The sequence below is a fragment of the Girardinichthys multiradiatus genome, chromosome 5 (assembly GCF_021462225.1).
Source record: "Girardinichthys multiradiatus isolate DD_20200921_A chromosome 5, DD_fGirMul_XY1, whole genome shotgun sequence".
NCBI lineage: Eukaryota > Metazoa > Chordata > Actinopteri > Cyprinodontiformes > Goodeidae > Girardinichthys > Girardinichthys multiradiatus.
In genome coordinates, this window is record NC_061798.1 from 45,160,734 (window position 1) to 45,179,637 (window position 18,904).

Here is an 18,904-nt window from a genome sequence, read left to right on the forward strand (position 1 = left end):
CAACCTTAAGGCAGCACCAAGACAGTTTTAGGACAAATATTGCAGAATTAAACAAGTTTAGATGAAAATGTAAAAAATTGCACTGTAACATAAAGATAGCACCTTAAGGCCACATTTATACGATTTATCTTTAAAAAAAAAGAGTTCCACTTTCAATTAATATTTTTTTGCTTTTTGCTTCATGCTGTTTCATTAACATGTATATATATTTTTTTAAGGCTATAGCTCTACCCCCCATTGCAAGATGGCCGTACCAGAATGGATTTACATTCCACACATGGATCCGAATGGATCCTCTAAACAACATCAATGTCGACAAAGACAAGCCTTATCTATACTGGTAGGTAACACTTTTGTTGGGACAAGTGAATTTAAACCTAACTTCAATCCTGCAACATCTTTACAGAAAATAACAGAAAACTGGGTGGAAACGCGTTAAAGGAGAACATTAGTGAAAAACATTGATGCTGCTGGTGTTCATCCTCAACTTTCACATATAAACATTTGTGGTTCAGGTTCACTCTTCCTCACCTTTTTTTTCTGAGCGTAAAGTAAAAGAGGCCCTCTGATCATTTATTTTCAACTATGCTACAATCTTAAATTACCATAAGGATCTGTTTGATCCTCTGTGAAAATAACCAACATGAGAAACCGATGACTTTCCTGAGAGAATTGTTAAGCAAAGCTCGTCTTCAGACCGTTGGCCTTTTTCAAAAGGGATTAATGAACTAAATGAGAAGCAAGCGTTACATCTGATTGGAACACTGAACATAACATAAAGAGCCCATAAGACTTAGAAATTAGTTTCTTCTGTCTGAATCTTTCTGACTTGACTTTAAAGCTGCTGTTGCTGTTTAATGCAACCAGCATGATGATGTAAAGCCTCCCACAGCAGCTAAAGCTGTATGTTTGTGTTCTCCCTTCATTTCTTTGCAGCTTCCGCACCAGTAAAGGCATGGGCTACTCTGCACACTTTGTGGGCAGCTGTTTGATAGTGACCTCATTAAAGTCGAAGGGCAAAGGGTTCCAGCACTGTGTGAAGTACGACTTTAAACCCCAAAAGGTACGAATGGAATCAAACTCATCAAACCGTCATGTAGATAACAAGATAAATCATTGGAATTAGATCACAGAACACATGGATGCACACTAGAGTTTTACCTAGAAAGTTGAATAATGGGTGTGCTCACCATTTTAACAAAGTCTAATAAAACTCAGAACTGTCAAATCAACTAGTTGAAATGATTCTTGCTGTTTCCACGTTGCATGAAAACTGCAATAAATTACTTGTATATCTTGTGCTTTATGATGTTTATTACATGGTATACAAATGATCTGGTAGAGCAACACACTGGCTAATACTCCACATCTGCACAAACATCTTTAGACCTTGTTAGAATGTCTCTGAAGAACTAGGGAATGGAGGAATGAGAGCAGAAGGATTGATGGGAATATCCAAAACTCTGCTCCATCTACTCACTGCACACTCTGAACAGATAAAACCTTGGCCTCAGGTTTCCCCTGAGGAAGAAAGCATCACTATATGCCAACAAACCTCAGGAGAATACAGGAAGCTAACTTTAGTTGGTGCAAACTCTATATATAATGTCCATCGTATACCCTCAATGGTTGAATAACTAGAAAATAAGAAAAACATAAGTAGGTGAGATCATACCTTGAGGGGGAACAAGTTCTGAAATGTGATGGAAATAGGTTAATTAATTAGAGACAATGATCTGAGTGTATGCTCATCTGTTGGTTTTTATGGTTACTGTGAGAATGATGTAAAATGTGAAAGCCGTCCTTTACTAAAGTGTAACGTTTTGTCATTGCAGTGGTATATGGTGACTCTCGTTCACGTCTACAATCGATGGAAAAACAGTGAAATCAGCTGCTTTGTGAATGGAGAATTGGCCTCATTTGGAGATATTGCCTGGTTCGTCAACACCAGCGACGTAAGTGGCAAACATTGCTTTTAATGTTTTCAATTGAGCCTATAAGAATGCTGTTTGTTATTCTGAGATATGAAATGAAATGAACTGAAATGTTCACCCCCAGTATAGAATAATCTGTTGGTTGTCAGAAAGTACAATATCTTCCATGTTGAGACCCCGCCATATTATTCTCACCACTGCTGTTGTGTCTCTGATGATCAGATGAAGATCAGCCAATTTTAAAGTAGCTTCAGCAAGCATTTATTTGAATGCTGGTGCCATTTATAGCTTGTGTAAGCACAGCTGTCCATTTCTTCCCATCGCTGTACACGTTTCTGTTTTAAACCATCCTTCCTTTCTGCTTCCTCCCTTAGACATTTGACAAGTGCTTCCTTGGATCGTCTGAGACGGCGGACGTGAACCGTGTCTTCTGTGGGCAGATGGGGGCAGTTTATCTGTTTGGAGAGGCTCTCAGCGCTGCTCAGATCCTGGCGATCTATCAGCTGGGTCCTGGCTACCAGGTTCAAACTCACACAGAACTCTGTGCAGTGATAACATGCAGTATAAGTAAAATGAATATTGTTATCCGATTGAATTTGGATAGATGAAACAAACCTGTGCACGCAACAAATGTGGAAAATCCTCAAGAAGGTATCAAAGAAGAAGAAAATTTCTGGTGCCATTGACCTCTGATAAATCTTAAAGGTCATGAGATTTGAGGACTAAGATAATGAGCATATTGAGCTTTTCCTCTCCATATTGACCCTAACCGAGCTCATTGTGCGCACAAACAAAGCAAAGAGGTTAGTCATAACCCAGAAGCAAGGGGCTACAAGTTTCTCCATGGGTCTGGTCGTAGGAGGCAGTGAGCTATTATTTACTTCTCAGTGTGTCCAGTAGAAACACCGCTCTGATGGTTTCTCTCGTACAAAGCCATACATGGAAAAATATTAAGCATTTTACTCAGCAGATATTATGTTGTAATACCTAACTGATACCTGGAATGTAGTTTAATGTTCTCAATCTTTAAATATTAACTAAAAAGACTGACAAAGGCTGTAGTCACTAATAACAAGGCTAATCAAATGAAAATGTATCTTCATAGAGATAGAGAGAGTAGTTAGGTCAGTGTTTTTGGATGTTCCTGCTACTCATGGTTGTTCAGTTAAATAGGGTCACAAGATGGGTGTTTTTACATTACAGTTACAGATGTCATCATGACATTGTATTTATTGCTTATTTAAAACTTCATCATGTTATATTTTTTTAATCAAAACCTCACAAAACAAACAGTGCTCTGAAATTAAAGCTTACCAGCTTAAAAAAAGGCTCCATAACTATAGCCGTTCCACTAATTAACTGTAAGTTAAATGCAGAAAACAATAACTTAGTTCATTCGTAAGGATTTCAGTCATACAGTCTGTGTTAGCAGCATGTAAACATCATCAATTAGTTTATGGTTATAATCCCAGGATGACTAATTCTAGTCAAAGCCTCTGATTGAGGTCTCTGCATTAAGAACCCTGTTTTGGTTTTGGAGGAAAACTCTTGAGAACTGGATCGCTTTCCTTTATGGACTTGTTGGAACTTACTGGAGTTGTTCATTTCTTCTCATGAAATGTTTCTCTTTTCCTCGTCGTTTATTCTGTCACACAGGGCACATTCAAGTACAAGGCCGAGAGTGACTTGCTGTTTGCGGAGCATCACAAGACCTTGCTGTACGACGGCAAGCTGTCCTCTTCCATTTCCTTCACCTACAATCCCTGCGCCACAGATGCCCAGCTCTGCCTTGAGTCCTCCCCGAAGGACAATGCCTCAATTTTTGTCCACTCTCCCCATGCTCTCATGCTACAGGTAACCATACACTCCCAGTTAGCTTGTGTATCACATCCCCGCCTGAGTTGGGATTTGTATCACAAGAACTGCCATTGTCTGCATTAGCGGTTGAACCTGAAGTCTGTGTGCAGCAGCAACCTTAAAGTGGACGTCGGTGCACATTTAGCTACGACCTGAACACCTTCTGTCTGCCCCCACTGTTCTCTGGTTCTTTCTGCTTATTTTCTTACTTCAAATGATACCAAAATGGTTCAGTTGGGGTCTTTTGATGTTAACTGTCTCATTAGAGTAGAATTACAAATTGCTGCAGCTGCTGAAAAATGCCTTCCTTTTGCGCTAATTATAAAACGGCTTGTTAAAAGCTTAGTAGGTTGTTCATGCGCTGCTTTAAGAACCTCCACACAATGCATAGACCCAGTACACTGAAACTTACATGACCCACTGAACCGTTTCTTCAGTTATTTCCTTCCTGTTTACTCGCATGCTCTTTCATAAAAAAAAAAATCAAATAAAACTGTTTAGTTTGTGGGAGAGGCTTCTACTGTCACATAAATGTACAGTTTGCTAACTCTACCATATAGATTCACACTCTGAAAGTAAAATAGGAAGAAATGCATGACCTATATATTTACAGCTTTGCTCCACTTTATTCAACGGTGTAAGTTTTCAAGAGATGGAAATGTTTTTCTAAGCAATATTTATCATTATATAAAACACAGCTAGAGCTGCACAACTCCCAACTGTAACTTACAAAGTTGTTTTTGACTTGGATAAGTTATTATGGAAGGTGGATAAAAGTTAACGAATAAGTGAAGTTATTTTTCATAATTTATGTAATATCAACTAGTTACACATGTTCTTCTCTATAAACAGCTGAATAAAAGTAATACTGTGTGCAGTAAACATGTTTTATTTAAAAATACCTCTAAATTTACAGTTTTTTTTTTTAAAACTCTAGATCACATAAAGAAATGATGGTTTAAACATCATTATCGTTAATTAAATAATTATTATTCAACTATTTTTGCAGTAGTGGAATTGTTACTTCCCTGTTTTAATTAAAGTAGTGAGATCCTGTTAAACATTTCTGGTTTAGATTTTTTTTTGTGTTAAGGGAAATTCAGGGTGTTTTTACTGTAGGCTGTCGAGCTTTAAGGATGTAATCGGCCCGTTCCTAGTAGTGAAGAGTACTGCACAGATCAGGCTTTTATCCTTGGCCTCATTACGACGAGCATTATTTAAAAATGTGAAGGTTGTTGTTTGGATTGCGTTGTTGTCTGATGTCAAAATAAACGTGCTTGTGTGTGATTTAGGACGTGAAGGCTGTGGTGACTCACTCGGTCCAGAGCGGCATCCACTCGATCGGTGGCATGCAGGTCCTCTTCCCTCTCTTCGCACAGCTGGATTATTGTCGTCCCTCCAGCCAAGAGCCCGACACCTCTGTCTGGTAAAGCCAAATAATTTGGTTGTCCTCTAAGTTTGCAGTTTGACACAGTTAAACAGCTGTTACACGGTTTTATTGGACGTTGGGAGATAATTATCAGTGTTTTGCTGCCAGTGGATTGGTTTCATTAAAAGAGCTCTTCAGAAGACCTCGTGTTGTTATACAATAACCTTCCACACTTTAATATTTGGTACATTTTTCTGAGACAAACAGAAATGATTTTAAGGTTTTACACCAGTATAGAAATTAAATGCACTTACTGATGTTTCAAATGCATCAAAACATAAAGTTTGAAGCCCGGTTGTATAAGTTGTCCTCAAGGTGACGCTAAAATCGGTTTCAACAGCACATGAGGACACAACACCCTCATTCAGTCAGACTTCATGTCAGATAGAACCATGACAGGCGGGGCTTCGTCAGCAGCTCTCACAGATTATTGCCACTATCTAACTTGTTGTCTGTCCCTTTGCTTTGTTGTCACTGTCTTTCTGTCTGTGGGGCGAGCAGCTGCACCTTGCTGTCCTTCATGATGGAGCTCTTGAAAAACTCTGTGGCTATGCAGGAGCAGGTCTTGGCCTGCAAAGGCTTTCTCGTCATCGGCTACACTTTGGAGAAGGTGAGATAAATAGAAACAAGTCCCATGGGTCTTGGCGCTCATAACGACCCCAGTTCACAAATACGTTCAATGTTGCTTCCACTCTGCTACGAATACACTAACGGAGGCACACATCTAAGGGCAAAACATGATGAGTTCTGGTATCTCTGAACTACTGGCCTTGGTTGGAGGTCATGTTGTGTTTTTCCTTTTTAGCCATTGCTATGTATGGAAATTATGCATATCTTCTTGAAGCACATTATACATCTTTTCTCTACCTCCGTGCTACAGTCTTCCAAGATGCATGTGACGCGGCCGGTCCTGGACATTGTTCTGGCCTTCTCCAGATACCTGAGCAACCTGCAGAATGGCATCTATTTACTTAAGCAGCTTTGTGATCACATTATGTTCAACCCTGCCATCTGGATCCATGCCCCTGCCAAGGTAACACAATTACACCCATAAACTCCATATCGTATTTTTTTTAGAGACCTGAATTAACCTTCATTGATGGATTACTCACTGATTAAGAACCTCCTGATATGCAGTGGACACAGCATCAGACCAGTCTTTGTCTTGCTTTAGGTTTTAATTCCATAGTTTCATTTTTAAGGATTAAAAATGGGTCTTCTCTCTGTCAGTGGCTTCTTTTATAGCTTCAGATGTTTTTTTCCAGCAAAGCCCAAAGCTATTTTTGAGAAAAACCTGTAAAACCTCCACAGGGAAGGATTAATGTGAAATTAGAAAATTAAAAACTTGGCATACCTTGCAAAAATATTCATACCGCCTGAACCTTGTTACATTTGTCACATTGCAACCATGAATGTCAGTATATTTTATGAGGCTTTTATTTAAAAGACATGTGTGTATAATTATTCATAGTTTTTTACCTGTTAAAATCTAAAAAGTATGCCTGACATTTGTATTGAGCCCCTCTGAGTCAGTACTTTGTTGAACCTGCTGCTTTCACTGCAGTGGCGGCAGCAGATCTAGCCACTTAAAGTTGTTTGCAAAGAAGATGGCGGTACCATGGTACCTCTGCAGCCCCTCAAGATGCACCATGGCTGGTTTTCTGATTTAAGCTCTCCTGTCCTGACCTGTCGGTTCTGGAGAGCTGTCTGAAAACCCAAAGAGGAGCCCACTGACTTTACAGAACAGCTATAACTAAACTAAACTTAAACTCCACACAGGTGGACTTGATTAATTAGGTGACTTCTGAAGGCAATTGGTTGCACTGGATTTTATTTAGGGGTATCAGAGTAAAGAGATCTGAATCCAAATGCTTGCTGCATTTCAGTCTTTAATTTGTAAAAACAAAAAAAATAAAATCTAAAAACAATGTGATTTCCTGACACTTCATGGTATTTGTTAGCTTGTTTTGGTCTGTCAAATAAAATCTTAGTAAAACAGATGAGTGGATGTGAAAAAAAGGGGAGATGTTCTACATGTGCTGATACACATGTCCCTTCATCTGTGCAGGTACAGCTGATGCTCTACACCTACTTGGCGACAGAGTTCATCAGCACGGTGACCATTTATAACGCTGTTCGCAGGGTGGGCACCGTGCTTCAGATCATGCATACACTAAAGTACTACTACTGGGTTGTCAATCCTCACAACTGCAGTGGAGTCATACCCAAAGGCGTTGGTAGGACTGCATCGTCTTTTTCTTAATTGTTTTTCCAAATGTACAGTGTGTGCTATTAATGTAACAGGCATCTTTAAAAAGTTCCAAATACTCTTAAAACAGGTTGTAAAATATCATTTGGGACCTGAAACCTGAAATAAAGTTCCGGATCACCTCACTTTCTTACTTTATTGTAGAGTGATTTTCTTTTTTACGCATTCGTTTTTTGTCCTGTTTAGTAACACGTGGTTCAGGCTAAGCTAATAGACATGAGGCATCACATGGAAATCATTTGGTATACAGAGAAGTTCATGGCTGAAGGACCTGCATGTTCATCTGCAGCAATAAAGGCCCCTATCATGATCACTCCACCACCGTGTTTAACAGATGGTTGTTTGACTTGACAATATTTCTTCTTATTGCTCTTTAAACCTTTTTCACCAACAGCTTGGAAGCAATATTTGATAGGATATTATCATTCCAATGCCATGTATGCAACTTCTGCATGACAATTATATACTTGGCTTGGCGGGTCCACTATTAATTGTTTTGTTGCAGAAATCTCTCAGCTGTTTTTAGGATGAATTTACTAAACTTACGGTGGCTGATAATAAAAAAACCAAAAACTTTAGACTGTTAAATAAGAAGCCGTTGCGCTCAGACGGTGAAATTTCAGGTTATTTCTGTTGTTTAGGGAATGCGTTGTTAAGGTTAAGGTTGTTTTCCTGTAACAGCTGCTGCATCCTGCAGCTTGTCTTGGAGCATCACCTGTCTTCTTCTTTTGTTACCTAGTTAATTACAATGTGTTTGGGTTTTCAGATGGTCCAAGGCCAAATCAGAAGGAGATACTCTCTTTGCGGGCCTTTTTGCTGTTGTTTATCAAGCAGCTCATTATGAAGGTAAGCTTATTTTAATAATCTGTTCATAAAATAAGATCTTATGGAACCTTTCTCTTACCTTTTCTTATAACTGCATCAAATCCTTTAACAAAAGAATATCTCATACTGATTTGAAATGAAAGTTTTGTTTTTTAATTCTATATCTTTAAAACTATGTACTAATGAGTTCAAAAATAGCTGTGACTTTGTTTACAAGCATATCGATTTTTGTTTTTTTTTCTTCTTGTGATTTCTGATCATCTCCTGAGTCCTCACATACCATAATCAGTCTTCAAAAACACAGTTTCCTTTTGTGCTGATGTGGGGGTCAGCCAGGCTAATTAACAGTTAATTGAGGTGTGAACTGGTTTCAGGATCATGGTGTGAAGGAAGACGAACTGCAGAGTATCCTCAATTACCTCCTGACCATGCATGAGGTAAGCTGTGAGCCGCAGACAAAGAAGTGGCCACCAGATGGCATCGTAACACTGCTACAGCTTGCTGTGGTGCTTCCTACTAGCCTCCCTATAAGAAGCAAACATTTCCTGTGACTCGAGGCTGTCTTACTCGTTTTTAACATGCAAAATCTGCCAGTTTTCAGATCACGTGTGGATTTGTAAATGATGCATTACAGAAGTGAACTGATCAGTCAGAAAGATATTCACTTTGAAAGGAATACAATGTTTTGATTAACATCTACCATGAATCAGCTCTTTTTTTAGATTGATTTTAAAATCTGTATAATTTATTTAATGTTTTATTGCTGCTACTGTAGGTATGATTGCAAGTATTAGTGAGTGATCAGGCATGCGGTTAGTTTCCTTCTTGAATTTAAACGAGCGGTTCATCTTAAATAGCTGATAATTTATGATATCCCTTTGGAAGCTGGTACCACTGCTGACCTGCAGCTTCAACCTGCTTCCTCTGTCTTCCACAGGATGAAAATCTCATAGATGTGCTACAGCTGTTGGTTGCTCTGATGTCTGAACATCCAGGCACTATGGTCCAAGCCTTTGACCAGCGAAATGGGATTCGGTGATTATAAATCTGTCCTAAGCTTTCTTTTTTTTTTCAGTATGTGAAATTAAAATCATAGAATAGGTTTTTTAGTGGTAATTATATGGTGTGTGTTTTAGTTATTTGTTTTTTTTTAAGCTGAAGAGTTATTTAGCTCATTAGGACATATATTTATTTGACATATTATTGAAAATGTATCCACAGTGTTTTGTATAAGCTCCTGGCTTCAAAAAATGAAGGAATTAGGGTCCAGGCTCTGAAGGTCATGGGCTACTTTCTGAAGAGCTTGCCACCAAAGTAAGTATTTTCTCTTTAGTGTTTTGTCACGATATGCTAAATTCCGATTGTGCAGTAAATTAAATCTTACAGTTTGATGGCTGGTTATGATGAACTCTCCATGGGAATAATCTACCTGATTTGAGTCCCACATTATTTCTCACCTCTGTTTCTGTGGTGGCCACCGTCATATTTAAAAAGCTTATTTATTTATAACAATAATAGCTGGTCCTAAATTGCTCCTAATTGTGCTAATGGAAAATGTTATTATATTATTGGTAAAAACGTTTGTGTGTTATGCGAATAAAAATGTTAAAATATATAAAAATGTGTTATATGATGTAAAAAAGCAGCAGATAGCATTTAGATTTTTTTTTAGGTGATTTTAACTCTTAACTACTGTTTCATGTGCACTGCTTGTATCGTGTTTATTACTCTCATAAAGTTACTTTCACAGCCGATTAAAACAGGGAAGCAAAGAAAAACAAACACTGATGACAAATTATGAGGCAAACATGGCTAAAGGAAGGGAAAACAGAGGTCATGTTGGTTTAAAGGACGGAGCAAATGTAATTGTGTTGATGATGATGATGATGATGATGATGACCAAACACCAAAGGTAGAAATAAAAACTATAGATTCTAAAATCTTTATAAAACTGATAAAATTACAACCAGGAATAATAAAAAGGGGAAATTAGTAAAATTAACCTAAATCTACATTTGATTAAAATGATGGGATATATATTAATTATTCACAGCAATAAGAGCATGTAAAGCATTATTTAAAAACAATTATAGTCAAGCTAAAATTGCAATAAAACTATAGATTATAGAAATGATATAGATAGAAATGTAAGAATAAATTATCTTAAATATTAAAATTCAGCTTAAAAGCCAAACCAAAATTATGTCTGAAGATTGCTTTAAAAAAAAATCTGCAGTCTTTCCAGGCCTCAGCTCTCCAGGTTGTTCCTCAGACGAAGGCCGCCTCATCATGTCATCATGGCTTTTCATTTTTGCGGTCAAAAGACTCTTTTTCAGAAGATCTGAAGCAGCCGGGTGGCAATCCACACAGTGCAAAAAAAGTCTTATGTGATAATTAGTTTGAATAAAACTAATAATCCTTTTCTGTCATTAAAAGAATTTCAAAATCAATTTTGAAACGCACCATGCAGAGATGTTTTTCTGTCTCATTAGTTTTTCATAATCAGCATGGTATCTATTTTACGTTTTCTATGCTGAATATCATCTGGACCTGGATTTATTTCTTGAGATCCTTCTTTAGCCACTCTTTATATTTCATTGATCTGAAAGTAATGATCTTCTCATTGAATTAGTTTGGACAAACAACACCTTCCACTGACCTTTTGACCTTTTCTAACGTCCTGATCAGGAGGAAGTCTGAAGTCATGCTAACTCACGGCCTTTTCTCGCTGCTCACTGAACGTCTGATGCTCCACTCCAACCCGTTCACCATGACAACCTACAACTCCCTCTTTGAGGTCAGTCTGTGTGGCTGACTTTGGGATTGAAAGCAATAAAGGAAATAAGAGTCTGTAATAACCTGCAGCATGTTTGGTTAATGCCGATTGCTGTTGTGATAATATATATGTGTGTGTGTGTGTGTGTGTGTGTGTGCGCGCGTGCTAAATTCAGATTATAAAGTAAAGTAACTGACCTTTTTCGAAATAACAATTATTCAAATACATGACTGAAAAGTAACGTCTCCATCTTTTGTTTCTTCCCGTTATCGTTTGGACATTCACGACTAGAATCCTCTCTCTGTCCCCTCGTAGATTCTTACCGAGCAGATCTGCACTCAAGTAATCCATAAGCAGCACCCAGACCCAGACTCCAACGTGAAAATTGTCAACCCACGTAAGTTCCTCCTCTGCGCCGCATTGCTCTCCTAAATCATCCTCCACAGCTCACAGTCTGCATACATGCAGCACCATGCTGCCGCAGGACGATCCCGGTGGATCGCTGGGCTGTATACTAACAAACGAATGCTGTAAATTTCAAATCCTGTGTGTATATTCTTACTGCTGGACCCCAGATGTAATCCAAACATTAGGATGGTCCAAACACTCTGCGTGACAGATTGACACACATCTGGTTGTTTTATTGAGGTTCTCGACTGTTTCTTGGCAGGGTGGATTTGCAAATAAAAGAAAGATAAATGTAGCAAAATTATTGAAACTTTAGTTCAACTAAATGTTTAATTTTTGAAAATTTTAATAAAATACAGAATATGTTTTTGCCTTTTCATAATTAAAAAGATAACGTTTAGAATACATTTTAGAATTTATTTTTTTTTAGGATGAGGTCGCTTACATGATTAAAAACCATTTTGCTCTTCCATTTCTAAAATGTTGCCGTTTTATTGATGGACTGTCATTTCCTACACAACTGGAGAATTTTCACATTTTCCAAGTCTGGATAAAAATGGAGTTAATGTGGTTCAGTATGGAAAAACATTTGTCAGTGCTCCATTTTTTTATTACATGAAATTCAGACTTCCTTAGAAATGTGGCATGATTTTTAGACCGATTATATTTAATTATATAATACATAAATCGGAGTCAATTGATTTATCTTGATATTATTTTTATAGAAAATAAAAATGGTTAAAATGTATGGAGCAGTTTTATCATTCTGTGTCCTAATCATGACACTCAGGGAGAATCCATAGCATGAAAGCATCTATGGTGTTTTCACCCTGATCAAGCTGCCAGCATCACATCAGCTTCATGAAATATTGGCGTTAAAATACCTAGATTAGGGCGCGGCGCTGGTGGTGTAGGGGTGAAGCACGCGACCCATATATAGAGGCTACAGTCCTTGAAACGGCCGTCTCGGGTCCGAGTCCTGGACCCAGAGACCTTTGCCGAATGTCTTCCCCCTCTCTCTGCCCCTATTTCCTGGCTGCTTACTGTCGGACAAATTGAAAAATAAAGGCAGCAAAAAAAAAAATCTATATAGATTAATCTATTGTCTCAATCATTTGAGGTTTCTTCTTGTTAAAAGGATGTTTTCCTTTGGTTTCGCCACACACAGTATGAGTATGGCTGCAAAGTTAACTACTCGATGTAGTCATCTGTCTACCGACGCCACATGCTCGTTCAGGAGGAGGGATTGGTGCAAAGTCAAAGACTCGATGCAGTCAGCTTGGCTTCTTTAGACAGGAAACATTTGACCAGTTTTCATTTTAAGCAGTGTTTTATAACTAGGTTTAAGTTGGAATGTATATAACTGACTTTGAATTTGAGGAAGATTTTATTGAATTGACTATTTCTGTATCTAAATCAGCTCTATTTGTCCTTGAGTCAAAATTTGTTTGTTTTTTTTAAGATTGTTTTGCGGCACTAGGGGCCTTTTCATTTTCCCAGTAGCTAGACAGGAAATGGGGGCGGAGAGAGAGGGGAAGATATGCAGCAAAGCCTCCGTATATGGGTCGCACGCTTAACCCCCTATATCACCAACGCTGCGCCCTGAGACGACATTTGTCACTAATTTGCGCTATATAAATAAGATGAACTGACATCTGGAGAAAATCACATTAAGAATTGTCTTTAAAAAGCTGTTTGCTCAACACTTTGAGAGACTGAAACTTCAACGTGACAAAATCTCATTATTGACGAAATGCAACAAAGTGACAATCAAGCTCCGGTTATATCGAGATAATGATGTAATAAGTTTTCACAAGACGAGCTCGAGATCTCATCTCGAAAAGATAGTCATGAGAAAAACAATAAGATTTCATTCTAGTATCGACACATAGATTTGTTAACATTTTGAGTCATTGACTGAAAGCTCACTGATACACATTCATAGTCTGTCGTGGATGACTGTAACAGGTTTTGTCCAGTTATGCAGTTTTAATTTGAGATGCACCGATCAGGTTTTTCCTGACCGAAACCAGTCAACGGCTTTCGTTCAGCTCTGACCTTCATCTTCCAATTTTGACCATCTCACATTTCTTTTTCTAAGGATTGTAACGCATAAAAGAAAGAGAGGTTTTGCCGATTCCTTGATAAAGATGATAGTTGAGGAAATACCAAATTATCCCCATTCGTGCATCACACTATATGTCTTTAATATTTATCTGTTTTTTATTAAACAAAAAAGTGCATCAAAAAATACATGTTGCTGGTTTTTGTGACTAAAGACTGCAATTGGCAGAGGTTCTTAGGTTTGATGCATCTAATAAATAAGAAAGAATAAAATCTAAATGTTAAAATATTTGACCGGCTGATCGGGCGATGCTCAGATTCTGTTCTCTGGACCATTCATAGGTGGATCTCTGCTTGTAACACTTAAAACACACTGGTACTAAACCCCAAACACAACAAATAAAAACAAAGCAAAAACAAGTTCAACCAAAATCACAACAAATATTTTTACCTACCTGTGAAAAACTATCTCAAAATGCAATTAGAAATATGAAAGTTTGTTATGGGAAATGTGTAGGTTTGCATTCAAAGATGCGAACTTCTCTGTGCTATTTATATATATATATATATATATATATATATATATATATATATATATGCAAAGTTTCTCTCAGACTAAAAGCTGTATTTTAATCTATCTGATGCAGAAACTTTATCTGTTTGTCCAATTTTCTGTCAGCTTATAGTTTTTTACATGTTGAAAGATTTCAGGCTCTTTTTTTTTTTTTTCCAGCGAAGGAAGGAAAACACTCGGCTCTCTTTTATCCCGTTTCTTCTGCACCCACATATGCATTTTATACACACATGTGCAAAATGGCTTTAATCAGTTTGAAATTCAAGCGCTTGCTGTAATCACAACCAAGGTTTACTTCCAACCAGCCCTAATCTGACAGGCTCTGCTGCAGTCACACACTGATTATCTTCGAGGTCTTTATTGTGTTAAAAACTCTCCTGCTCAACCGTGCCGGACAGGCGGTATATATATCATGGAAGCCTTGTGGACGTTTTAACATGTGCCCTCGTGCTATGAAGCACAGAGCGGTGGTCTGTTTCTTTTTTGCTCTGTATTCTCTTGATTTAATCTGTGACAAACTCCCAAAATGGCCCCCTGATTGCAGTCTTTAGTAACGTCAGAGCCAATCAAACAAACCGAGGAAGTAGCATTTCCCTCAAATTAACTCTAGGGAAAAGAACCAAGAGCAAATGGAAAAAAGAAGGGATCACGCCATCCCTCCATCCTCATTCCCACTACATGCTGGGGTAATTTTCTGGCGGTAAAGGTTCAGTGACTCATAATTTGAGTGACTAAGGCGTAGAAACAACACAACTGTCTGCAGGGGCAGAGGGTGGCGCTTTGGTTTGCACCAAGTTCTGAAAAGACAAGTGAAATCAAAGCCCCACCATCTCTCTGCTCAGTGCAAATGCACACTGACACTGTCTAGATAATTCACCTAAACAGTCAGTCTCTTTGGTTTAACCAAAGCTAAAACCTCTCAGAAGTGTCTGTGACCCTGGCACGGCTGTTTGAAAGAGCAACAAAACCATTTCAGTTCGATAAACATTGAAAGCTGGAACTTTTTATTTTTCTCTTGTTTCTTTTTTTTTTTGTAGCAGAGGCTGAGATTTTGAGTTGTGTGTGGCTTCGTATTTAGACACGATGATTTGGACATGTACCAATATGCATATTTAGGTTATGATTTGTGCAGAAAATATTGAATGATTTTAAATTCAAAGTTTATTAATGTCTGAAAATGCGTTCCCTTGCAAAAGCAACTTTTTAGATTTTCTCAGGACAACTAAAAACTCAATTTTATTGGGATTTTATGTGATAAAGTAGTGCATAATTGTGACTAGGAAAATTATACATGTTTTTTGGTTTATGGACATATATTCCACCAATCCAACCATTCTCCCACCAAACGGAGGATGAGAACCTTTTGCTGAAAGACAATTTTCTTTTGCAAAATCAAGTTCAATCAAATTGTAGGGATGTGTTTGCAATTTTTGTCTTGCCATGAGTTGAATTTACATCTGGGCTTTGACTGGGCCATCCTAACACAGGGTCTTCCAGGGTCGGTCCTGTTATGTCTTCATTTATCTGTCCTTCAACTCTGACTATCTTCTCTGTCCGTCCATAAGAAAAACACACCACAGAATGCTGCTGCCATTACCACTTATCTCCATGTACGCTGTGTAATTCATCTCCCACACCTAACGCTTTGCCTGTTGGCCAAAAATCTTTGGTCTCATCTGAGGTCACCCTTATTCGGCTGTTTCCTGTGTCCCCTACATGGTGAATGTTAAGCAGGACTTCTTATGGATTTCTTACGCCTTTGTACTTGCCACTCCTTCGTAAACACCAGCGTGGAGTTCAAGACTAAAACTTCTGTCTAAAGAATACACCACCTGAGCTTTGAATCTCTGCAGCTCCTCCTCCAGTTACCATGGGCCCGTTGGCCGCTTTATTGATTAATGCTCGGCTTGTTGGTTTACGTGTACAGGCACGTTTTGGTAGGTTAGCAGTTCTGCCATACTCTTTCCATTTTTACAGGAAGGGTTCAGCTGAACTCAGTGAGGTATTAAAACCTTGGGATATTACTTTAGAGCCTAACCCTGCTTTAAACTTCTTCACAACTTCCTCCCTGACCCATCTGCTGTCTTCCTTGGTCTTCATGATGCTGTTTGTTTACTAATGTTCTTTAACAAACCTCTGACGCCTTCACAGAACAGCTGGATTTATACGGAGATGAAGTTACACACAGCTGGACTCGATTTACTAATTAAGTGACTTTTGAAGGCATTTAGTTTTTTAGATTTCAATTAGGAGTATCAGAGTAAAGGGCACTGCATGCAAACACACATCACCCTCATCCAATTTTATTTGTTTGAAAAATGAGCAGCATTTTCTTTCCATTCCACAATTACGCACTACTCAATCACATAAAATCCAAATAAAATACTTTAAAGTTTGGAGTTAGGAACGCGACTAAATACTTCTGTAAATCTCTGTAGAGAATGCTTTTGTTTCAAAATGGCAAACAAAGAAAAAACACTTGGATTATTTCTGGTTAGTTAGATTCCACTTTTCAGCAAAAAAGAGAATAGAATAAGGATTTTTTTTTTCCTCTGCTTGTAAAAAAGAAAAAGAAAGGTGTTTCTCTGTTCCAGAAATCCTGAAGGTAATCGCTGCTCTCCTGAAGAACTCTCCCCAGTCGCCTGAGACCATGGAGGTTCGCAGGATCTTTCTATCAGACATGATCAAACTGTTCAATAACAACCGAGAGAACCGCAGGTAAGAAAGCCCACCTTTCACGGGATGAAGAGGCACATCACCCAGCAGCCCATGCAGCGATTACTACGAGCTCTGCAGCACGCCCTCATTGCGGTGCATTTTATTGTTTCAGGAGCCTGCTGCAGTGCTCGGTGTGGCAGGAGTGGATGCTCTCCCTGTGCTTCGTCAACCCGCAAAACAACGAGGAGCAGAAAATTACCGAGATGGTGTACGCAATCTTCCGCATCCTGCTCTACCACGCCATCAAATACGAGTGGGGTGGTTGGCGCGTCTGGGTGGACACCCTGTCCATCACCCACTCCAAGGTCGGAGTACTCATTATGTCCATGCAAAGCTCACACACACATGCAGAGGTTGACTGTAGCTTTAAAAAAAAAATTTTGTTTTTTGTTTTTTCTGCCTTTGGGGTCCCTTCATATAAAGTCAGCAGCACGCAACACACACACTCACATCTTGCAACAATATTGTTAACCTAAACACTCATCCCATAACTGTAACTATACCCATCACTCTCACTTGGACTCTAGCTCAAATTAGAGCAATAACTCAGTCAAAGCCAACAGCTCTGTCACACGTAACTGACAAAATGCAGTTCATCATATAACAACTTGCAGGGCATTATCCCCATCGTCTGGCTTTTTACGTTACACTATATGCTAACACTGTAACCGAAGCTTGACTCTCCTTGCCCATCAGATTAAACTATAGAAGCTTTACACTGAATATAATTGAAAAGCTTATTACAGGATAAACCAATTGGAATGAATCCCTTTGGTCCTTCCTATATTTATGTAAAGAGTCTCTTTCTTTCATACTTTCATAGCAGATAAAAATAAACTCCTGGCACTTATTATTTTCAAAAGCTGCATTCAAAATACCTCTTCAGAAATTCTTTGTTGATATTAGGTTACATGACTTTTCCAGGGCAGTGAAATCATTGGTGTTGGTGTCAGATTGTGGTCTAGGGGGCTTTTACGTCTGGCAGATTGAAAGTTGAGTTAAAGAAGTGCTCGTGATAAGAGACGCTCCTCAGTAACCTGGGGATGCTGTGAGAGCTGCTGCCCAACAGGGGGCACACAAACCCCTCTGAGTGTCGCATGTGTCTCAACTTCTGCACAGAAGACACAAAAGGACACACAGATGGGGGTGGGGGGTGGTATCTGTTAAATAATTTTTTAAGATATTTAAAACCAATCATTTGCTTAACAGATAACTGGTGTAGATGCGTTATTGCTGCTTTAAACAGAGAACAAATAGCTATATGCTTTATTTTGGAGGGAAACTTCAAAACAAATATCTGCTCAGGCGTGTTTTAGAAAGTGGTCTGAAATTGACCTTTTTGCTCCAGTCTTTACTCAGGATCTGTGCTCTGTCTTTATGGCATCCAGAAGACTTGTACACATGCAGTGAATGTGAACCTCCTATGCAACCATTGCGCAAGGAGCCGCCTATGAATCGGTTATTTGCAGCGAGTGTTAGCCACCAAGAAACATGCATCTGCTTGGAAAAAAAAAGCTAAAGAAACTCAATTGCAATTTTATTGTCCCGTTTGATAGATTTGCTGCCACCTTTGTAGCACCAGAGTTGTTTGTCACTGTTGCTCTCTCCTCCCACCGCTGCAGGGCTGTGTGTGTGTGTGTGTGTGTTTGTGTGTGTGTGTGTGTGTTTGATAGCATAAGTGTGACTGTGTTTGGGTGATTGTAAGTTACCAGCCACATTTTTTTGTCCTCCTCTCATGGGTGTCTAGCAAGCCCTTCTTTCCAAGCACATTGAATATTCATCGTTGGCAACGCAAGAGCAATCGGAGAAACAAGGCCTCATAAATACTACCACCCCGGTGGGATCCTCTTGAACTCAAGTGCATATATGAATTCAGAAATGCATATCTGCACATAATCCACAGATACTGAGTTCAGCCAGTGCCATCAAAGCATGGGCTAGTATAACATTCTCACAGTATGATCACAATAATACTGTTTTATAGTATCACAATATTTAAAATCTAATTTAAAACTATAATATTTGAAATAATCCAATTGCTTTTATGTCA

At 38.6% G+C, this 18,904-nt stretch overlaps 1 protein-coding gene across 8 annotated transcripts in view; it reads left to right on the forward strand.

The window, feature by feature from the left end:
* The window catches only part of lrba (LPS responsive beige-like anchor protein), a 255,966-nt gene that overhangs the window by 28,213 nt on the left and 208,849 nt on the right, over positions 1 to 18,904 (forward strand). For all 8 annotated transcript variants that reach the window (XM_047366563.1, XM_047366561.1, XM_047366565.1 and 5 more), the window contains exons 5-21: positions 219 to 340; positions 937 to 1,063; positions 1,836 to 1,955; positions 2,309 to 2,455; positions 3,591 to 3,788; positions 5,084 to 5,217; positions 5,722 to 5,830; positions 6,101 to 6,253; positions 7,289 to 7,457; positions 8,256 to 8,335; positions 8,689 to 8,751; positions 9,252 to 9,349; positions 9,536 to 9,628; positions 11,003 to 11,111; positions 11,406 to 11,487; positions 16,731 to 16,854; positions 16,967 to 17,159. In XM_047366563.1, the coding sequence (XP_047222519.1) occupies positions 219 to 340; positions 937 to 1,063; positions 1,836 to 1,955; positions 2,309 to 2,455; positions 3,591 to 3,788; positions 5,084 to 5,217; positions 5,722 to 5,830; positions 6,101 to 6,253; positions 7,289 to 7,457; positions 8,256 to 8,335; positions 8,689 to 8,751; positions 9,252 to 9,349; positions 9,536 to 9,628; positions 11,003 to 11,111; positions 11,406 to 11,487; positions 16,731 to 16,854; positions 16,967 to 17,159 (2,121 nt within the window). The remainder of the gene's footprint in view (positions 1 to 218; positions 341 to 936; positions 1,064 to 1,835; positions 1,956 to 2,308; positions 2,456 to 3,590; positions 3,789 to 5,083; positions 5,218 to 5,721; positions 5,831 to 6,100; positions 6,254 to 7,288; positions 7,458 to 8,255; positions 8,336 to 8,688; positions 8,752 to 9,251; positions 9,350 to 9,535; positions 9,629 to 11,002; positions 11,112 to 11,405; positions 11,488 to 16,730; positions 16,855 to 16,966; positions 17,160 to 18,904) is intronic.